Here is a 22,245-nt window from a genome sequence, read left to right on the forward strand (position 1 = left end):
ATTTGATGCGTTACAATATAAATATACATGCATATATTCATAGATAAATGCAGCAGAGGAACACAATAGGAAAGAGCGAACAAAAGGCACGTTTATCCGTTTATGCTGTTTTCTCTTTCAGTTCCGCAGATCGTTCGGGAATAATAAGCGCCTGGAATATCGGCCATCGGAATCACAGAGGATGATATTCATGGATTATATCAATGATCTGTAGAGCTCGTATGATTTTAATATTTGAGGAGCACATTGAGAGAGCAGAAATCATCGCTGTCGTTGATAATAGCTGGTAATGGATGTGATTGGTGTTTAAAGCAGTCACTCATGTAAAGCTGAGAGAGAGACTGAGAACAAGGAAGCGATCTCTCTCTCTCTCTCTTTCATTGTGTCTGTCCATCTATCGTCAGAAAACATCTCAGAAAACATCTCTCTAATGCTCGATCTGGGAGAATGCGCGTCCACACGAGCAGGTGAGTGAGTTCTGCTGGGACGAGCTCGTGCTCGCTGGCTAGTCGTGTATTGTTGTGTGTCTGTGAGAGTGTGTGTGTGTGTGTCTGTGAGAGTGTGTGCCATTAAAACAAGATCGTCGTGGGCGAAATTCCTCCCAGATCACAATGGTTCGTAAAGCCCATCTCGGTCCTGCTGAACTGGGTGAATGCGCTGAATGGACCTGCTAACTAACCCATGCTAGCGGCTCCTTATAGCCAGCCTGGACTGTTTCTGCTCGTTCGTCTGGTGTGTTTCTGGTTCTGTGGATCAGTGAAAGCGCTTCTCAGCTGTTGGGCTGGGTTATGTGAGTATATGTGTGGCTGAGGACAAATAACTAACTAACTAACCAGCTGGTTAGCCGCTCATGTTAGCTGTCGTGTGTCCGCAGTGGCACTGCTCATTCACTGACTGATGATGACACTGTCATTCACCACGGTAAATCATGGTAAATGCCTGCAGCTTCTGTGTGTCTTCAGTCTGATTTTAGGCCCATATTTGACCTGACAGAATGGAGAATAGTTTAGCTGAAGAAATGCCATGATATATCTTGGACTTTCCACCTATAGTTACTGGTTGTGTCATAAAAAATGAACTAAATTCCAAAATACTGTGAAATATTACACTGCTTGGAAAATGCCTTATGAGGTGATCCTGATGTTGCTCTGGTGACTGTGTGATTTGGGTGGCAGTAAATGTTGTTTATCAATGACAGAGAGTATAATGTACTACAGTAATCCTGCTGTCACTCAAGATGAACAAATGTTGAATTTAATAAGGACATACAAATGACGATTATTATCACACATCTCTCTACAATATTTGATTCTGTCATGGCATTTAGTGGTTAAATATTTATCAAAACTCAAATATACCGTATCTGAACGTTTGTGTAATTCTGTATGTCTGACAGTTCCTGCACCGTAACTTAAAAGAGTTTGGATGATCTACCTGAAATAAAATAAAACACACACTCTAACACACACACACACACTGTACATCTGCTGCTGGTCGAGTTGCATATCGGTGGTTCCTGTCCCAATCCACCGGACTAGATGTTTAGAGCTAGATCTTCATGGTTATAGTTCTCGTCTGTGTTCGTCAGGAATCCTCAGGATAGATGTGTAATGTCTGACAGGGATGGAGACGAGGGACGAGTTCAGGAGATTAAACCGCTGTTTAACTGACCCATGTTCGCTCAACGAGAAGCGAACTCTTCCTGGACATCGGTTCAGCTCATATGATGTTATTTTAAACGTTTATTTTGTGTAATAGGTTAACATGCTTTAATGTAAAAAAAAAAAAACATACTGTACATTATTGTCCAGTCTGTCTGAAACTGAAACACACTGATTTCTACAAAGCCCCTCCCTTCAGAAAAGCCCAGTGCTCTGATTGGCCACAGCTCAACCAGTGCGTTGTGATTGGCTGGAAACCTTAAGTGTGTGTTAAACGTTAAGCGAGTGTCATCAACAGTCATCTGTCCATCACTGCCTCTCGCTCTTCCCAGCTTTATACTGGGAGTAAATGGCTAGTGCATCATCCATCATAACAGTGATCCATAGGGGTTAATAAAGGCCTTCTGAAGAAGAAGATCCATATTTATAACTTTAGAAACCATAAGCACTGGCGTCCGGTAACTGCCGTACGCGAGTCTAGTTCCTGGGGAAGAGTGACCTCTGACCCCACGCATGATGTAGGAGTAGCGTAAGCTCAGGTGAGAGTCCACGCCTCTCGCCGTTCAAATATCAAACTCAAGCTCCTTACACATTTCTCTATAAAAATGATTGATTCGTGACCGGTGTTTTGCTCGATCCTCTGCACTTCTGTGTTCGTCAGTACGTCATGCGTGGGGTCAGAGGTCATGCGTGGGGTCAGAGGTCACTCTTCCGCTGGAACTAGACTTGCGTACGGCTATTACCGGACGCCAGTGATTATAGTTATAAATATGGATCTTCTTCTTCAGAAGGCCTTTATTAACCCCTGTATGGATCACTGTTATGATGGATGATGCACTAGCCATTCACTCCCAGTATAAAGCTGGGAAGAGCAGAATATTTCTTATTTATAACTCCGATTGTGTTCATCTGAAAGAAGAGTGTCATTTACACCTAGGATGGCTTGAGGGCGAGTAAATCATGGGATAATTTTCATTTTTGGGTGAACTATCCCTTTAAACATCTACAGTGTGAATATCTGTAAAGCTGCTTTAAAACAGTGTGTGTTGTGAAAAGTTTCTGTACAAACTGGACTGAGTGAAAGAGTTCCTTCCTCCAACTGTACTCCTCTGAAGACAAGCTGGGAGTAAAGCAGGAGTGTGTGTGTGTGTGTGTGTGTTAGCTCGTCACATTACAGAAGAGCAAGTTAGGACATTATTATAAAGGATTACAAGGTCCAAAAAATGCATGAATGAAGCATTAATAATAAGACCGGTAACATGCATTAGAAAAACAAATGGTGCTTGGTTCTCATGAGTGCACTTTTGTTTATTGTCATTACATTTATACTTTGAATTAGCATTTTAATCATAAGTCATGCTGACATGGAGTAATCTGATGATATTTCATGAAAGTGACTGTAATACAGTAGTGTAGTAGTAATTTGACACACACCTGCGAATCACTGTTCATTTCCACTGAACGGATGAAAGTCCCGCAGTGAAACTGGAGGACGACTGAGGCTGACGTGGGTTACGTCTGATTTTGTTTCACTGAATAGAAAGTCGTAAGAGTTAAAGTTAAAACGATGTACCCTTGAATCTTCAGCGCACATGAGTGTGTGTGAGGAACGCCTGAGGTGCGTGTGTGAGGAGCTGAAGCATGAGTGTGAGGAGCGGCACCGGCTCTGGGTTTGAGGAGAGACTCCCGACTCCTCCCGAATCCTCAATACTCCTCCCGAATCCTCCCGACTCATCCCGAATCATCCCGAATCCTCCCGACTCATCCCGAATCCTCCATACTCCTCCCGAATCCTCAATACTCCTCCCGAATCCTCCCGACTCCTCCATACTCCTCCCGAATCCTCAATACTCCTCCCGAATCCTCAATACTCCTCCCGAATCCTCAATACTCCTCCCGAATCCTCCCGACTCATCCCGAATCCTCCCGACTCATCCCGAATCCTCCCGACTCATCCCGAATCCTCCATACTCCTCCCGAATCCTCAATACTCCTCCCGAATCCTCCCGACTCCTCCATACTCCTCCCGAATCCTCAATACTCCTCCCGAATCCTCAATACTCCTCCCGAATCCTCCCGACTCATCCCGACTCCTCCCGACTCCTCCGGACTCCTCCCGACTCATCCTGACTCATCCTGACTCCTCCTGACTCCTCCCGACTCCTCCCGAATCCTCAATACTCCTCCCGAATCCTCCCGACTCATCCCGAATCCTCCCGACTCATCCCGAATCCTCCCGACTCATCCCGAATCCTCCATACTCCTCCCGAATCCTCAATACTCCTCCCGAATCCTCCCGACTCATCCCGACTCCTCCCGACTCCTCCGGACTCCTCCCGACTCATCCTGACTCATCCTGACTCCTCCTGACTCCTCCCGAATCCTCCCGACTCCTCCCGACTCCTCCCGACTCATCCCGACTCCTCCCGACTCCTCCCGACTCCTCCCGAATCCTCAATACTCCTCCCGAATCCTCAATACTCCTCCCGAATCCTCCCGACTCCTCCCGAATCCTCCCGACTCCTCCCAAATCCTCCCGACTCCTCCCGAATCCTCCCGAATCCTCCATACTCCTCCCGAATCCTCCCGAATCCTCCATACTCCTCCCGAATCCTCCCGAATCCTCCATACTCCTCCCGAATCCTCCATACTCCTCCCGAATCCTCAATACTCCCCCCGAATCCTCCATACTCCTCCTGAATCCTAAATACTCCTCCCGACTCCTCCCGACTCCTCCCGACTCCTCCTGACTCCTCCTGACTCCTCCTGACTCCTCCCGAATCCTCCCGAATCCTCCCGAATCCTCCCGAATCCTCCATACTCCTCCCGAATCCTCCCGAATCCTCCATACTCCTCCCGAATCCTCCATACTCCTCCCGAATCCTCCATACTCCCCCCGAATCCTCCATACTCCTCCCGAATCCTAAATACTCCTCCCGAATCCTCCCGACTCCTCCCGACTCATCCTGACTCCTCCTGACTCCTCCCGAATCCTCCCAAATCCTCCCGAATCCTCCGGACTCCTCCCGACTCATCCCGACTCCTCACGACTCATCCCGACTCATCCCGACTCCTCCCGACTCCTCCCGACTCCTCCCGACTCATCCCGACTCCTCCCGAATCCTCCCGACTCATCCCGACTCATCCCGACTCATCCCGACTCATCCCGACTCCTCCCGACTCATCCCGACTCATCCCGACTCCTCCCGACTCCTCCCGACTCCTCCCGACTCATCCAGACTCCTCCTGACTCATCCCGACTCATCCCGACTCCTCCCGACTCCTCCCGACTCCTCCCGACTCATCCAGACTCCTCCCGACTCCTCCCGACTCCTCCCGACTCCTCCCGACTCCTCCCGAATCCTCCCGACTCATCCCGACTCATCCCGACTCATCCCGACTCATCCCGACTCCTCCCGACTCCTCCCGACTCCTCCCGACTCATCCAGACTCCTCCTGACTCCTCCTGACTCCTCCCGAATCCTCTGCCAGGGCTGTGTACTTGTCTCGAGAGAGTGCAGTGTAGCGATTCGTCCTGATCATCTGATACTAACTTTTATTTTAGCAGTTAATTATACTTTTTAAAGAATAATTAACTGCTACCCTACATGATATTTTCCTTGAAATGAAAAGGTTAAAATAGGTTTTCCTTATATGAAAACCGCATGGATATATTTCTGATAACTTGTTTTAAGCTACATGTTTAAATGGCTTCTCCTCTTCATTATGAGATCTTATGTCATTGACTCAGAACTTAGGGCTTTAAATCAATTAAAAAAAACGAATAAACTTATTAAATGCTCAGTTTTCTGTTATTAATTACATTACACACATTTAACAAAATTTAAAACAGACCATATTAATTGTGTAAGTGAAATATATTTTTTCCAGCCTCAGTAATTCCAGTAAATCATGAGTGTTGCTTGTAAGCGTCGAGAGCAGGGTTAGAATGAACTCACTCACCGGCCAATTTGGCTACTCAAAGTTACCAGCCATTCAGAACTTCGACTAGCCAAGAAAAGAAAAGAAATTAAGCAGATTAACTACGTCACAGCTTATATATATATATATATATATATTTATCAATCAAATTTGGATTTCATACATTCATTCCTTATTCAAACAAAGTCCTGTCATCCAGCATCTCCTCCTCTTTCCTCTTTCATCCTCATCACCAAAACTGTGTTTTAGTTGCGTATCAATACAGTACAAAGAACATCAGAAAACTGTAGGATGTTGGAAAATAACAATGTGTTTTCTGTCCACCAAATGCTTTTTAATCTCCACTGCAAATGAACACGCGCGTCGTTGTTGCGTAGTGACGTGTGTGTGTTCAAGTATAGATGTGAAAGATATGAGCAGATTCTGCGCAATACGCTGTATTTAATATATCATGACTCATGAGTTTTTGTGCTAACTCTGTGCAGATTTGTCTTCACGAACTTTCCTAGCAAAGTGAGTAAACATACATTATAAGTAACACGCCACACTGGCTCGTGATTCGACAGCGTTTCCCGCCACAGCTGATTTATATCTGCATTTGGCGTGTCTATTTCTAACCCTGATCAAGAGCGTCAACAGCACGGAAAGGGTTAGTGTGGAGACACGCTTGGGATTCTGGGTGATTGGCAGCATGTGATGTCCTGCCCAGACCTGTGTGTGTGTGTTGTGATTTCCTGACCTGTGTGTGTGTGTGCAGGTGAATGCCGAGGCGATCTCTGGCAGTAAGGCGCGTGTGTGTGTTGTGATGTCCTGACGTGAGTGTGTGTGTTGTGATGTCCTGACCTGTGTGTGTGTGTGTGTGTGCAGGTGAATGCCGAGGCGATGTCTGGCAGTAAGGCGCGTGTGTGTGTTGTGATGTCCTGACGTGAGTGTGTGTGTTGTGATGTCCTGACCTGTGTGTGTGTGTGCAGGTGAATGCCGAGGCGATGTCTGGCAGTAAGGCGCGTGTGTGTGTTGTGATGTCCTGACGTGAGTGTGTGTGTTGTGATGTCCTGACCTGTGTGTGTGTGTGCAGGTGAATGCCGAGGCGATGTCTGGCAGTAAGGCGCTGGGAGGCGCGCGGCGGCGGCGGACACGGTGCCGGCGCTGTCAGGCGTGTATGAGGACCGAGTGCGGCGAGTGCCACTTCTGCAAGGACATGAAGAAGTTCGGTGGACCGGGTCGCATGAAGCAGTCGTGTCTGCTCCGGCAGTGCACCGCGGTGAGTCCCGCTCACGGGCAGGTCTAACCCTAACACTGACCCACGGGCAGGTCTAACCCACGGGCAGGTCTAACCCTAACACTGACCCACGGGCAGGTCTAACCCACGGGCAGGTCTAACCCTAACCCTGACCCACGGGCAGGTCTAACCCACGGGCAGGTCTAACCCTAACACTGACCCACGGGCAGGTCTAACCCACGGGCAGGTCTAACCCTAACACTGACCCACGGGCAGGTCTAACCCACGGGCAGGTCTAACCCTAACCCTGACCCACGGGCCGGTCTAACCCTGACCCACGGGCAGGTCTAACCCTAACCCTACCCGCGGTGAGTCCACGCCTGCTCTCGGAGAGCGTCCTCACTAGGGCTGTCAATCTTCCTCTATAATACTATTCGAATTCCATTCCTTATTTTATTTAATATTTGAATAATATTCGAATATTAAATGTTCAAATTCATCCTATTATTAATATTTACGACTTTACTCAGGCTTATGGATCGCCAATGCCACTATAGCATGTGGTTGTTGTTACACGTTCTGTCCACTAGAGGGATATCTAACATTACAATAAACATTTTATTCGTGCTGAATATGGTTGCAGCGCTACCGATGGTTTTCGGCTAATATCTCCGCTAAAACACCACCAAAAATTCTGAAACTTATATCGTTCTTTTCAGTTCGACTAGACCAGGGATGGGCAACTTCGGTCCTGGAGGGCCACTGTCCTACAGAGTTTAGCTCCAACCCTGAAAAAATCACCTGCCTGTAACTTTCTAGTAATCCTGAAGACCTTGATTAGCTTGTTCAGGTGTGTTTGATTAGGGTTGAAGCTAAACTCTGTAGGACAGTGGCCCTCCAGGACCGAAGTTGCCCATCCCTGGACTAGACGGTTCCAACGAGTTTGGTGCTCGCCGAATCCGTTGAGTTTTCACCGAGATATTTGCGCTTCACGGGCGTTTTTTACGTTGTTAAACATTTACCATTTTTGACAGTATTGTTATGATGATACAGCGTGGATAACGTGCACAATTGTGTTACGATTCAAAAACGTCATTGTTCTTCATACGAAACAAAAGCATTTCATTTTCACATGTGTGTAAGCCAAGGTGGCGAGAAAGGCAAGATTGCATATAAAAAAATTAATGAATGGGAATAGGAGCAGGCTTCACTCAATGATTAAACTTAAACTTTAAGAATGCTGGCCTGATGATTAGAATATATAACGTTAAACAGGAAAGAGGCCGCACTATGCATAAATTGTTTTATTTGCACAACAAGGCACGCGCCGAAACGCGTTTGTGCAAATAAAACAATTTATGCATAGTGCGGCCTCTTTCCTGTTTATATATATAAAAAAAAATTTAAATATACATAAAAAAACAATATTCGAATAGTAACTTCAGCATTCGAATAGTATTGATTTTTTAAATATTCGAATTATATTAGAATTTCGGAATTCGTTCCAACAGCCCTAGTCCTCACGGGACCAACCGGCCAAACACCTTAAAGATACAATATGTATTTTTTTCGCATTTTCAAAACAATAACAAAGACAAAGCTATGAATGAGAGTGGAACTATGGGAGATGTCGTGTTCACCATCCAGAGATGTAGGCTATAGAATTCACGAATCATATAAATTATATATCAGCTAATAAATTAGTTTTGTATTACCTGTACGTTTGATCACACTGTGTTATGTCATCGTAATGAATTAGCTGCTAGGAACGTGAAATGTAATGCTATATTAGCCTGTTACAAATATGTGACTATTTGTCAAATGATTTGGTGGGTTAATGCTGCAGTTTTGTTTAAAACAATCGTACTAAAAGTACATTTGAACAACACAACAGCGGTGAACAACACAACAGTGAACAACGCGGTGTGCAAGATATTGTATCATAGATATGCATGTATAGACCCCTCATTAGCGGCTTACGTATAGCTGACAATTGAACCGGCCACTAATGAGGAATCTATGTATTGTACCTATGGTTTCTACAAGTGGAAACCGAGGATAGCGCGGATATTACGTCATTGATAGGCGAACATGACCAGGGACGAGCCATTATTAAAAACTGGGATTTCTCTGTATCTTTCAAATCCTTGTGAACTTTTGGGATAATGTAAGTACACAACTGCATGAAATGTATCAGACTGTGAAAGTGGTTTTTGAATATTTTATTTAAAAAATCTTACATATTGTACCTTTTAAGTGTGTGTTGGAAATATAATGGCTAAATGTAAAGCTTCAGCTTCCAGGGCTTCTGAGCGATTGTAAACACGCAGTTAATAATGTTGTGTTTACCTTTTTTTTAGCATTGACCACTTGAGATCAGATTGAGCAAAATGCATCTTAATCCCATGTACAAACCTTCACACATGTTCTCCCAGGTTAGTTTATGTGTGTGTGTGTTTTCCCCATGGGTCTCTCCTGCAGCCGGTGTTGCCGCACACTGCCGTGTGTTTCGCGTGTGGTGAAGCGGGGAAGGAAGATACGGTGGAGTCGGAGGAGGAGAAGTTCAGCCTGTCTCTGATGGAGTGCACAATCTGCAACGAGATCATCCACCCCAGCTGCCTGAAGGTCTGGTCCACACCGGCTCATTACCAGCACTCTCATTACCAGCACACTCAATACCAGCACACTCATTACCAGCACTCTCATTACCATCACTCTCATTACCAGCACACTCATTACCAGCACACTCATTACCAGCACACTCAATACCAGCACACTCATTACCAGCACACTCATTACCAGCGCTCTCATTACCAGCACACTCAATACCAGCACACTCTTTACCAGCACACTCATTACCAGCACACTCTTTACCAGCACACTCATTACCAGCACTCTCATTACCAGCACTCTCATTACCAGCACACTCATTACCAGCACACTCATTACCAGCACACTCAATACCAGCACACTCAATACCAGCACACTCATTACCAGCACACTCATTACCAGCGCTCTCATTACCAGCGCTCTCATTACCAGCGCTCTTTACCAGCACGCTCTTTACCAGCACTCTTTACCAGCACACTCTTTACCAGCACACTCTTTACCAGCACACTCTTTACCAGCACACTCATTACCAGCACACTCATTACCAGCACTCTCATTACCAGCTCTCTTTACCAGCACACTCTTTACCAGCACTCTCATTACCAGCTCTCATTACCAGCACGCTATTTACCAGCACGCTCTTTACCAGCACGCTCTTTACCAGCACGCTCTTTACCAGCACTCTTTACCAGGACTCTTTACCAGCACTCTCATTACCAGCACACTTATTACCAGCACACTCTTTACCAGCACTCTCATTACCAGCACACTCTTTACCAGCACACTCTTTACCAGCACTCTCATTACCAGCACTCTCATTACCAGCACACTCTTTACCAGCACACTCTTTACCAGCACACTCTTTACCAGCACTCTCATTACCAGCGCTCTTTACCAGCACGCTCTTTACCAGCACACTCATTACCAGCACACTCAATACCAGCACACTCATTACCAGCACACTCTTTACCAGCACTCTCATTACCAGCACACTCAATACCAGCACACTCATTACCAGCACACTCATTACCAGCACTCTCATTACCAGCGCTCTCATTACCAGCGCTCTCATTACCAGCGCTCTCATTACCAGCACACTCTTTACCAGCACTCTCATTACCAGCACACTCAATACCAGCACACTCATTACCAGCACACTCTTTACCAGCGCTCTCATTACCAGCACACTCAATACCAGCACTCTCATTACCAGCACACTCATTACCAGCGCTCTCATTACCAGCGCTCTTTACCAGCACACTCTTTACCAGCACTCTCATTACCAGCACACTCTTTACCAGCACTCTCATTACCAGCGCTCTTTACCAGCACGCTCTTTACCAGCACTCTCATTACCAGCGCTCTTTACCAGCACGCTCTTTACCAGCACTCTTTACCAGCACTCTCATTACCAGCGCTCTTTACCAGCACGCTCTTTACCAGCACTCTTTACCGACACACTCATTACCAGCACACTCATTACCAGCACACTCTTTACCAGCACTCTTTACCAGCACACTCTTTACCAGCACACTCTTTACCAGCACTCATTACCAGCACACTCATTACCAGCACACTCATTACCAGCACACTCTTTACCAGCACTCATTACCAGCACACTCATTACCAGCACACTCATTACCAGCACTCATTACCAGCACACTCATTACCAGCACACTCATTACCAGCACACTCTTTACCAGCACTCTTTACCAGCACACTCTTTACCAGCACACTCTTTACCAGCACACTCATTAGCAGCACACTCATTAGCAGCACACTCATTAGCAGCACACTCATTAGCAGCACACTCATTAGCAGCACACTCATTACCAGCACTCTCATTACCAGCACTCTCATTACCAGCACACTCTTTACCAGCACGCTCTTTACCAGCACGCTCTTTACCAGCACGCTCTTTACCAGCACGCTCTTTACCAGCACGCTCTTTACCAGCACGCTCTTTACCAGCACACTCATTACCAGCACACTCATTACCAGCACACTCTTTACCAGCACTCATTACCACCACACTCATTACCAGCACACTCATTACCAGGACTCTCATTACCAGGACTCTCATTACCAGGACTCTCATTACCAGCACTCATTACCAGCACACTCTTTACCAGCACTCTCATTACCAGCACTCTCATTACCAGCACTCTCATTACCAGCACTCTTTACCAGCACACTCTTTACCAGTACTCTTTACCAGCACACCCATTACCAGCACACTCATTACCAGCACACTCATTACCAGCACTCTCATTACCAGCACTCTCATTACCAGCACACTCTTTACCAGCACACTCATTACAGCACACTCATTACCAGCACACTCATTACCAGCACACTCATTACCAGCACACTCTTTACCAGCACACTCTTTACCAGCACTCTCATTACCAGCACTCATTACCAGCACGCTCTTTACCAGCACACTCATTACCAGCACACTCATTACCAGCACACTCATTACCAGCACACTCTTTACCAGCACACTCTTTACCAGCACACTCTTTACCAGCACACTCTTTACCAGCACACTCATTACCAGCACACTCATTACCAGCACACTCATTACCAGCACTCTCATTACCAGCACACTCATTACCAGCACACTCATTACCAGCACACTCTTTACCAGCACACTCTTTACCAGCACTCATTACCAGCACTCATTACCAGCACACTCTTTACCAGCACACTCATTACCAGCGCTCTTTACCAGCACTCATTACCAGCACACTCATTACCAGCACACTCATTACCAGCACTCTCATTACCAGCGCTCTCATTACCAGCACTCTCATTACCAGCACTCTCATTACCAGCACTCTCATTACCAGCACTCTTTACCAGCACTCTTTACCAGCACTCATTACCAGCACACTCTTTACCAGCACACTCATTACCAGCACACTCATTACCAGCACACTCATTAGCAGCACACTCATTAGCAGCACTCTCATTACCAGCACACTCATTACCAGCACGCTCTTTACCAGCACGCTCTTTACCAGCACGCTCTTTACCAGCACGCTCTTTACCAGCACGCTCATTACCAGCACGCTCTTTACCAGCACACTCATTACCAGCACACTCATTACCAGCACACTCATTACCAGCACTCTCATTACCAGCACTCTCATTACCAGCACACTCTTTACCAGCACTCTTTACTAGCACTCATTACCAGCACACTCTTTACCAGCACACTCATTACCAGCACACTCATTACCAGCACACTCATTACCAGCACTCTCATTACCAGCACTCTCATTACCAGCACTCTCATTACCAGCACACTCATTACCAGCACACTCATTACCAGCACACTCATTACCAGCACACTCATTACCAGCACACTCATTACCAGCACACTCATTACTAGCACACTCTTCTAGCACACTCATTACCAGCACACTCATTACCAGCACACTCATTACCAGCACACTCTACCGGCACTCATTACCAGCACACTTATTACCAGCACACTCATTACCAGCACACTTATTACCAGCACACTCATTACCAGCACTCTCATTACCAGCACTCTCATTACCAGCACTCTAATTACCAGGACTCTCATTACCAGCACACTCATTACCAGCACACTCATTACCAGCACTCTCATTACCAGCACTCTCATTACCAGCACTCTCATTACCAGCACTCTCATTACCAGCACTCATTACCAGCACTCTTTACCAGCACACTCTTTACCAGCACACTCTTTACCAGCACACTGATTACCAGCACACTGATTACCAGCACACTGATTACCAGCACACTGATTACCAGCACACTGATTACCAGCACACTGATTACCAGCACACTCATTACCAGCACACTCATTACCAGCACACTCATTACCAGCACACTCATTACCAGCACACTCATTACCAGCACACTCTTTACCAGCACTCATTACCAGCACACTCTTTTACCAGCACTCTTTACCAGCACACTCATTACCAGCACACTCTTTACCAGCACACTCTTTACCAGCACTCTCATTACCAGCACTCTCATTACCAGCACTCTCATTACCAGCACACTCTTTACCAGCACTCTTTACCAGCACGCTCTTTACCAGCACTCTTTACCAGCACACTCTTTACCAGCACACTCATTACCAGCACACTCATTACCAGCACACTCATTACCAGCACACTCATTACCAGCACACTCATTACCAGCACACTCATTACCAGCACACTCATTAGCAGCACACTCATTAGCAGCACTCTCATTACCAGCACGCTCTTTACCAGCACGCTCTTTACCAGCACGCTCTTTACCAGCACGCTCATTACCAGCACGCTCTTTACCAGCACACTCATTACCAGCACACTCATTACCAGCACTCTCATTACCAGCACACTCTTTACCAGCACTCTTTACTAGCACTCATTACCAGCACACTCTTTACCAGCACACTCATTACCAGCACACTCATTACCAGCACACTCATTACCAGCACACTCATTACCAGCACTCTCATTACCAGCACTCTCATTACCAGCACTCTCATTACCAGCACACTCTTTACCAGCACTCTCATTACCAGCGCTCTTTACCAGCATGCTCTTTACCAGCACTCTTTACCAACACACTCATTACCAGCACACTCATTACCAGCACACTCTTTACCAGCACACTCATTACCTTACCAGCACACTCAATAGCAGCACACTCATTAGCAGCACACTCATTACCAGCACTCTCATTACCAGCACTCTCATTACCAGCACTCTCATTACCAGCACTCTCATTACCAGCACTCTCATTACCAGCACACTCTTTACCAGCACACTCTTTACCAGCACACTCTTTACCAGCACACTCTTTACCAGCACTCATTACAGTACGCTCTTTACCAGCACGCTATTTACCAGCACACTCTTTACCAGCACACTCTTTACCAGCACACTCTTTACCAGCACACTCTTTACCAGCACACTCTTTACCAGCACACTCTTTACCAGCACACTCTTTACCAGCACACTCATTACCAGCACACTCATTACCAGCACACTCATTACCAGCACACTCATTACCAGCACACTCATTACCAGCACACTCATTACCAGCACACTCATTACTAGCACACTCTTCTAGCACACTCATTACCAGCACACTCATTACCAGCACACTCATTACCAGCACACTCTACCGGCACTCATTACCAGCACACTCATTACCAGCACACTCATTACCAGCACTCTCATTACCATTACCAGCACTCTCATTACCAGCACTCTCATTACCAGCACTCTCATTACCAGCACTCTAATTACCAGGACTCTCATTACCAGCACACTCATTACCAGCACACTCATTACCAGCACTCTCATTACCAGCACTCTCATTACCAGCACTCTCATTACCAGCACTCATTACCAGCACTCTTTACCAGCACTCTTTACCAGCACTCTTTACCAGCACACTGATTACCAGCACACTGATTACCAGCACACTGATTACCAGCACACTGATTACCAGCACACTGATTACCAGCACACTGATTACCAGCACACTGATTACCAGCACACTCATTACCAGCACACTCATTACCAGCACACTCATTACCAGCACACTCATTACCAGCACACTCTTTACCAGCACTCATTACCAGCACACTCTTTTACCAGCACTCTTTACCAGCACACTCATTACCAGCACACTCATTACCAGCACACTCTTTACCAGCACACTCTTTACCACCACACTCATTACCAGCACACTCTTTACCAGCACACTCTTTACCAGCACACTCTTTACCAGCACTCATAATGCTGACCATAACATGATCAACTCTCTCCCGCAGATGGGGAAGTCCGAAGGCATCATTAACGATGAGATCCCAAACTGTTGGGAATGTCCAAAGTGCCACAAGGAAGGAAAGACCAGTAAGGTAAGACTGAGGTAAAACATGTTGAAGCGTCTCTGTTTCAGGACTGGTCTTGCCACACCTTCTTTGAAGGTTTTCCGCTAAAATGGAAAATATTTAATAGATTTTGGTCCATAAATCTGTCATCTGCAAACCGATTGAGATGGACTGTAAAGACTTATAAAGTCAGTACACGTATACAGTACACTCACCTAAAGCAATATATACTATATAGCAAATCTCAATAAGCTGATTTATTATTTTGCCGTAGGATGTAACTGTTATTGCCAAGCTCTATACAGTATAAGTGTATCCAACTTTATCCTCATGCATACAATAAATTCACGTACAGCAATTATATAATATAGCAAATCTCAACTGCTTAAATGTTTATATTGTCTTGAAATGTGGCTATATTATCGCCCAGCTCTAATATGATAACTGCAGCTATAAGGCATGAAGATAATCAAATATTATAAACGTTAACATGATTTTCTGTAAAGCTGCTTTGAAAGAATGTGTGTTGTGAAAAGCCCTATACAAATAAATGTGGCTTGCTACGTATTCTACGTTCCTGTAAATTCTGCTGTTTTGTCACCAAGATAATGTTTCGATATTCAAACTTTTTTTTAATTTCATTACGTTTTTATTGTTCAAAATTGCAAAAATGAATTGTGAAGGGAGCAAACTGAAAAGGAAACATAACATTTAACGTGTTCAGTCAGGCCTGGTTTTGCACGATACTTCAGTAATCATGCTCGACCTTGCAAATCAGTTTCCTAAATAATGAGCATTTACATTTCATGCCTCCAACAAACACATGATGACATTTGATTTATAACTTCAGCTTGTTTAAATAATGATGTTATAACTTCAGAATATTGTACGGTTTCTGTCTCGTCTGCAGGATCAAGGAGACGGTTTGGGAAAGCGGCGCATGGACAACGGGGAAGTGAGTCGCTGGAAGCTCACGGATGATCCTCCTCCCAGTAAGAAGAAGAGCTTGTCTCTGGAAGACTCGACTCGACTCGACGGGCCGAAACGCAAGAAGGAGAAGGACGTGCCTCAGGAGGGAGGCTCCAAGAAGAAGGCAAGTGCAACAGCAGATTCATGGACATGGACATCAGTCTAGCTTTAGATTCAACTCACACTCATATGATTCTGCAAGAAACGTCTGACGTCATATCAAACATGGAGAGAGAAACAATTTTTATATCTAGTGATTAAATTAGGGATGCAACGATATGAACATTTTGGCCGATACGGATAATTCTTTATATTTGAAAACCGATAAATTAGCCGATAAATCTAAATCCAAATTTTTATATAATTTTTAAGAGCCTGATTACAAAAACAAAATCTCACAATTAAAAGCCATTATAATTTTATGTAGCCTTTATGTTGGCCAATATATCGTGCATCCCTAGATTAAACACAGTCACCAAAAAGGTCTGTAGTGTTTTAGAAAAGGCTACATTTAAAATTTGAAATTGGGCAAGGAAATGTGTGGTGATGTGTGAGAGTATCGCTCTCTCGAGAGAGTCGAGCTGCTGACATCAGACCCGCGCGGGCCGGGAGTTAGCGGTAGCATGGTCTGTTTTTATGAGCACTGTGTCTTTCTGTTTTCCCGACAGATCAAAGGTGCCCGTGAGAAACATTTGAAAAAGGTACGACTGTCTCATTGTTGAAAATAATAGTTGTCAGTGGCTACGTTTACATGCAACCACATAATCCGTTAGTGATGGGATTGACGGCTCAATCGCACTGAAAAGCCTTCATGTCAACGCCTTAATCGATCCGATTGAGCTCGATCCCAATGAAAGGAGTGTTTATTTCTTTTCTAATCCGATCCAGAGAACATGTGAACACTTGATCGGACTGAAAACCGGAAGAGAAAGGACTGCGCATGTGCGATGATGTAGAAATAGCGTAATGACGGAACGAGCTGTTCCTCCTGTTGAATAAAGTGTCGTATAAACGAGTTTCCCGCCATCCTATTATCCTCCTGTCTCTGCGTGTGTGAAGTGGAGCAGGACAACACCAGTGCCGCTTCAGACTCGCATCCACACACGACTGCGTTTGGGCATTTTTACTGCGTGATCAATATAACCAGCGGCACAACGGCTCATTATTTATCCAGAAATGGATAAATATTAAGTCTGCTGTTTAAAACAAATAAAGAACCAATGTATGAGACTAGTTATTATGCGCAAACAGCGAGAAACTCTGTATATTCGTGCAGTGAGCGCATGTCAAACAATCAATACCGATTTAAGCTTGTGACATATAAACACACACATCAACCCGATCACATGTTCAGCGTTCATGTAAACGTTCAGATTCATCAAACGTAATAAATTCAGGCTGACTGAAACAAAAGCTGTGCATGTAAACGTAGCCAGTGTCTCTCCTAAAAGGACTGCTCTTCATTGAGTTTCTGTCTTCTGCAGAAAGCGAAACCCAACTCCTCGGACTCGTCTGAAGCGAACGGGCCGAACGCATCGGTGTCAGTCGGTCACGGCTCCGGCTCGGCTCTGGCTCAGCCCTCGTCTCTGACGGCCAGCCAGGACCAGCGTTCCCATCATCGGGAGAAACTGGAGCGCTTCAAGCGCATGTGTCTGCTGGAGCGAGTGCGGGACTCCAGCTCCTCGTCCTCCTCCAGCTCTGAGACGGACTCTGAGTCGGACTCGGACTCTCCGTCTCCCATCGGCGCCTCAGAACCATCGTCTCCGTCGTACGGGAGCATGCGTGAGCGAGAGCGTAACCGGCGCCTGGCGGAGCTGGGCTTCAGCGCGAGCGAGGACTCTGAGGGAGAGAGCGTGCCGGAGCCGGAGCCCGACGAGCCTCAGCCGCAGCGCCGCCGAGGAGACGCTAATCCCAGAGCCCGCAAGCCGGTTCTGGACCCCGAAGCGGACGAGGACGAGGACGGCTCAGCGGATCGCGGTCACAAACCCGCGGCTCCGCCCTCTCCGCTGTCCGCCACGCAGCCCGTCACACACACGCACACACACACACCGGACGGCCTGTCCTCCAAGCGCTCGAACGGGCAGGAGCGTAACGGGCGCTCGCGGGTCAGCAGGGAGACGCAGGAGAAGGAGAACTCCAACAGCACCGTCGCTAATCACCGGCACGGCAAAGCTGTCCGCGGGAGCAAACTGCGCGGCGGGAGCCGGCAAGCCCAGAGTAAGAGCGGCTCCGCGGCGGGCGGCTCTGCGACGGCTAACGGGAACAGCGCCGCAGCTAACGCTAACGCTAGCGGCGTCTCTCTGCAGCGCTCGCAGTGCCGGCCGCTGAAGAGGAGCGCTGTGCCCGTGCCCTCGCCCAGACCGCTGCAGATGGAGAGACACCTGGTGCGCCCGCCGCCCGCCTGCCCTGAACCACACCGGCTTCCGCTCGCCAGCGGAGACACACACACGCTAACCAGAGACGCCTGGCTCCGCGTGTTCCAGCAGCTCAGCCAGCGCCAGCTGTGTGTGTGCATGCGTGTGTGCCGCACCTGGAGCCGCTGGTGAGAGATCTGCTAACACATGACACCATTATTATAATAATACCTTTTATTTATAGGCGCCTTTCAAGGCACTCAAGGACACCGTACAACAAAAGTAAATCAATAAAAAACACAGCTATGCAAAAACACAGACATGCACATCAACTAATCAAACAATCAAATCACTAAAAGCTGTTGTAAACTGATACGTTTTAATCCGAGCTTTGAAAACTATATCACACTCAATACGAGTGTACGGCACGAGCATACGATTAAAACGAGTACTATAGTAAATTTTCAAGAGGTCAAAATTTTTTATCAAATTTGATTTTCTATGAAAACATTCTGTAAATCCAACCTTCCTCTTCAGTCCAAACACAGCATTAACTGACCTAAACTGAAGAACGACCTATGGCCTCTATGCACGGCGGTATTTCCGGTGAAGGTCTAAGGATGCTGGATTACTTCCGCCGATCGTAGAGTCCAATGCTATACAGAGAATTTATATTGGTTTTTATACTCTATTGCTATACTAAAGAAACGTTAGTCACAAAAACAGACAAAACAGACACCCCTCATTTTGTTTATGCTTCTGTGTTTATTATATTAAATAAACATAACTATATATAAAATTACATCTAAACGTATTAAAGTTTCGTTTCAAAGACGAGAGGACAGTAAATTTTGAAGACTCTTCCATAATCCCGTTTTCCTCGGTTTTCCTCCGCTTTAAATCTCCCCAACCGGAAACGCAAGAGCATCCTTGCGTCAAACGCGGAAGTTATGCGTGCATATAGCCCATTAAAGGCAGTTCAGCAGAAAAACAACTAATCACAGAAAGACGACAGACAGTTTCACATGCCACTGTAAAGGAACGATTCAGATGAAACTGTTTTATGTCTAATTGAATGTTTAAAATGTGCAGCACTGAAGGTTCCTGAGCTGCATCCATTAGTGTGGCTCTCATCGCCATCCAAACAGTTCTTGTATAACATTTCAACTAATGATCGTGCCAAACACCTGCCGTATGGAGACGCATCTGGGAATATCCCAGCGTTCGGGACAGCGCCTCCTACTGATCAGGAAGGAGAATTGTCAAGACTGGATTATAATGTTCGAATAGTATGATCAAAAAGCATTAGTCTGGTCTTTAGATCTTTAGATCTTCGGTGCTTCAGCCGATCCAAACGATCGGCTGAATCGAGTCATTTGAGCTTTTGAAATGTTCATTCTGTATATAATAGAGATATACACTGATATAATTCACCATTCATCAGTCATTCATCCAAAACCGATATCAATAACCAATACTTGTATTTCTGATTATCCAGATAATTAAATATAATGCTAAACCGTAGAAAACCGTGTCCTCTGCACCTCCACATACAGTGCGTGTGGAACGGCTCTCTGTCAGTCATGTGACGCGTGTGTTTGTCTGCAGGTGCTGTCAGTCATGTGACGCGTGTGTTTGTCTGCAGGTGCTGTCAGTCATGTGACGTGTGTGTTTGTCTGCGGGTGCTGTCAGTCATGTGACGCGTGTGTTTGTCTGCAGGTGCTGTCAGTCATGTGACGCGTGTGTTTGTCTGCAGGTGCTGTCAGTCATGTGACGCGTGTGTTTGTCTGCAGGTGCTGTCAGTCATGTGACGCGTGTGTTTGTCTGCAGGTGCTGTCAGTCATGTGACGCGTGTGTTTGTCTGCGGGTGCTGTCAGTCATGTGACGCGTGTGTTTGTCTGCAGGTGTTGTCAGTCATGTGACGCGTGTGTTTGTCTATGGAAAGCCGTTAGGGCCAAAAACACGCGAATTTTAACGCGTATTTCACGCGTATTTCACGCGTAAAATACGTGTATTTTACGCGTGAAATACGCGTTGATTATTTCACGCGTATTTCACGCGTATTTCACGTGTAAAATACACGTAAAATACGCGTGAAATACGCGTGACATAATCAACGCGTATTTCACGCGTAAAATACGCGTATTTCACGTGTATTTTACACGTAAAATACGCGTGAAATACGCGTTAAAAATCAGTATGAACGGGTCCGTGTCATTGGCTGCTGAAGACTTGGGTCTAACCATTTGTGTGAGCTTAGAGGGGTGTACCTTTCATAGACTAGGCTACCACCAGTTTACATTCTATAGATCAGCTTATTCAGGTTTTTTGTATAACCTATATGAATAATATATTTAAATAGCAGTTTTATGACAATTAATTTTTTTTATGACAATTAATTTTATGACAATTTAGATAAAAATAAAATTAACTTGTTTTTCTCCACTCATGCCTTTTTGTAAATAAACACATTAGTGGACATTCTAGCTTTAACATCAAAGCATTAACGTGTGTGGGGAAATCAGTTACAGTGGAGGTAACCAATGCAGGTTTATGATCACTGCAGGTTTAAGATACAGACCACTGTAATCAATATCTGTCTTTGGAAAACAACGTGAGCTTTTGTTGTGCTTACATTTACAGCTATAGCAAGCAGGGGGCGCTTTTTCAAACCTTTTTGTTCTGAAATTGGGCACTCAGACAAACTGTAATTAGGTATACAGGTGATATTATCAATTTAAAGGAATTTAATGACTTAAAGTATTTAAATATGTTATTTAAGGCTTTCAGGATTAGAATGAGAGCTTGTGCTCAGGTCAGGACAGGTATAAGAACTTGATTTGGCTTTCCTGACAGCAGAAGTATTTTACAGGTCACCTTGGTAATTGGTATTAAAGCAATTTATCTGTAAAAATGATTAGACACTTTGGTAAAACACCATATAACATTTAAGTAAACATATAAACATAAAAATCAGTGACGTAACTTTGTTTTAAAAAGTGGGTGGAACAGGTGGGGTGGGGGTTGCTAATAAAATGCTAAATCAGATTTATGCTACAATAACATTACGACGTCCAGCAATCGATTTAAATAGTAGGCTACATGGGGTTTAATTTGTTGTTTAATGAGATGAAGTATAATAATGTATGTTGTCAGTGTGTTGTCTCTAATATTTAATGTTAGAATATTTACTCTGCATTTTCTGTTTCTATAGAAAACCACACACTAATACACCCACAACTAAGTACAACCATTCAATCCTTGTTAATAACTGAGTTGTTGGGGTGACAAATAAACAGGTTACTCTCAAATTTCCAACATATTTTCACCAAGTCTCTTACGGACACCATGTGGCATATTTCATACCTAACCAGCAGTTTACTGAAATGAGACTGCTATAAAGCCAACTCGTTTTTTTTTTTTTCAGTTCCCCACTTACTTTACCTTCCTCAAGCTGACAGAACACATCCAAGCTTGTGATCATAAATTCATACAAATCATCTGCATGATAAAAGGTACTGTGGGTTAGTTTGTTAACATATTACTATTTTAAATCAGAATTGATTTCACTGAAAATTTATTACATTTAGAAAA

At 45.3% G+C, this 22,245-nt stretch overlaps 1 protein-coding gene and 1 long non-coding RNA gene across 3 annotated transcripts in view; both read left to right on the forward strand.

Moving 5' to 3' along the window:
- The window catches only part of LOC130077972 (uncharacterized), a 163,536-nt gene that overhangs the window by 97,848 nt on the left and 43,443 nt on the right, over nt 1-22,245 (forward strand). The gene's annotated exons all lie outside the window — the stretch shown is intronic.
- The window catches only part of zgc:158376 (uncharacterized protein LOC100101643 homolog), a 52,819-nt gene continuing 31,092 nt past the window's right edge, over nt 519-22,245 (forward strand). Inside the window, exons 1-7 of the mRNA XM_056243411.1 lie at nt 519-614; nt 6,679-6,864; nt 9,304-9,447; nt 15,269-15,355; nt 16,239-16,421; nt 16,966-16,998; nt 17,782-18,839. Coding sequence (XP_056099386.1) covers nt 612-614; nt 6,679-6,864; nt 9,304-9,447; nt 15,269-15,355; nt 16,239-16,421; nt 16,966-16,998; nt 17,782-18,839 — 1,694 coding nt within the window. The 5' untranslated portion in view covers nt 519-611. The remainder of the gene's footprint in view (nt 615-6,678; nt 6,865-9,303; nt 9,448-15,268; nt 15,356-16,238; nt 16,422-16,965; nt 16,999-17,781; nt 18,840-22,245) is intronic.

The sequence above is a fragment of the Rhinichthys klamathensis genome, unplaced genomic scaffold, assembly GCF_029890125.1.
Source record: "Rhinichthys klamathensis goyatoka isolate OS25496 unplaced genomic scaffold, OSU_Roscu_1.1 h1tg000792l_1, whole genome shotgun sequence".
In the NCBI taxonomy this organism is placed as follows: Eukaryota; Metazoa; Chordata; class Actinopteri; order Cypriniformes; family Leuciscidae; genus Rhinichthys; species Rhinichthys klamathensis.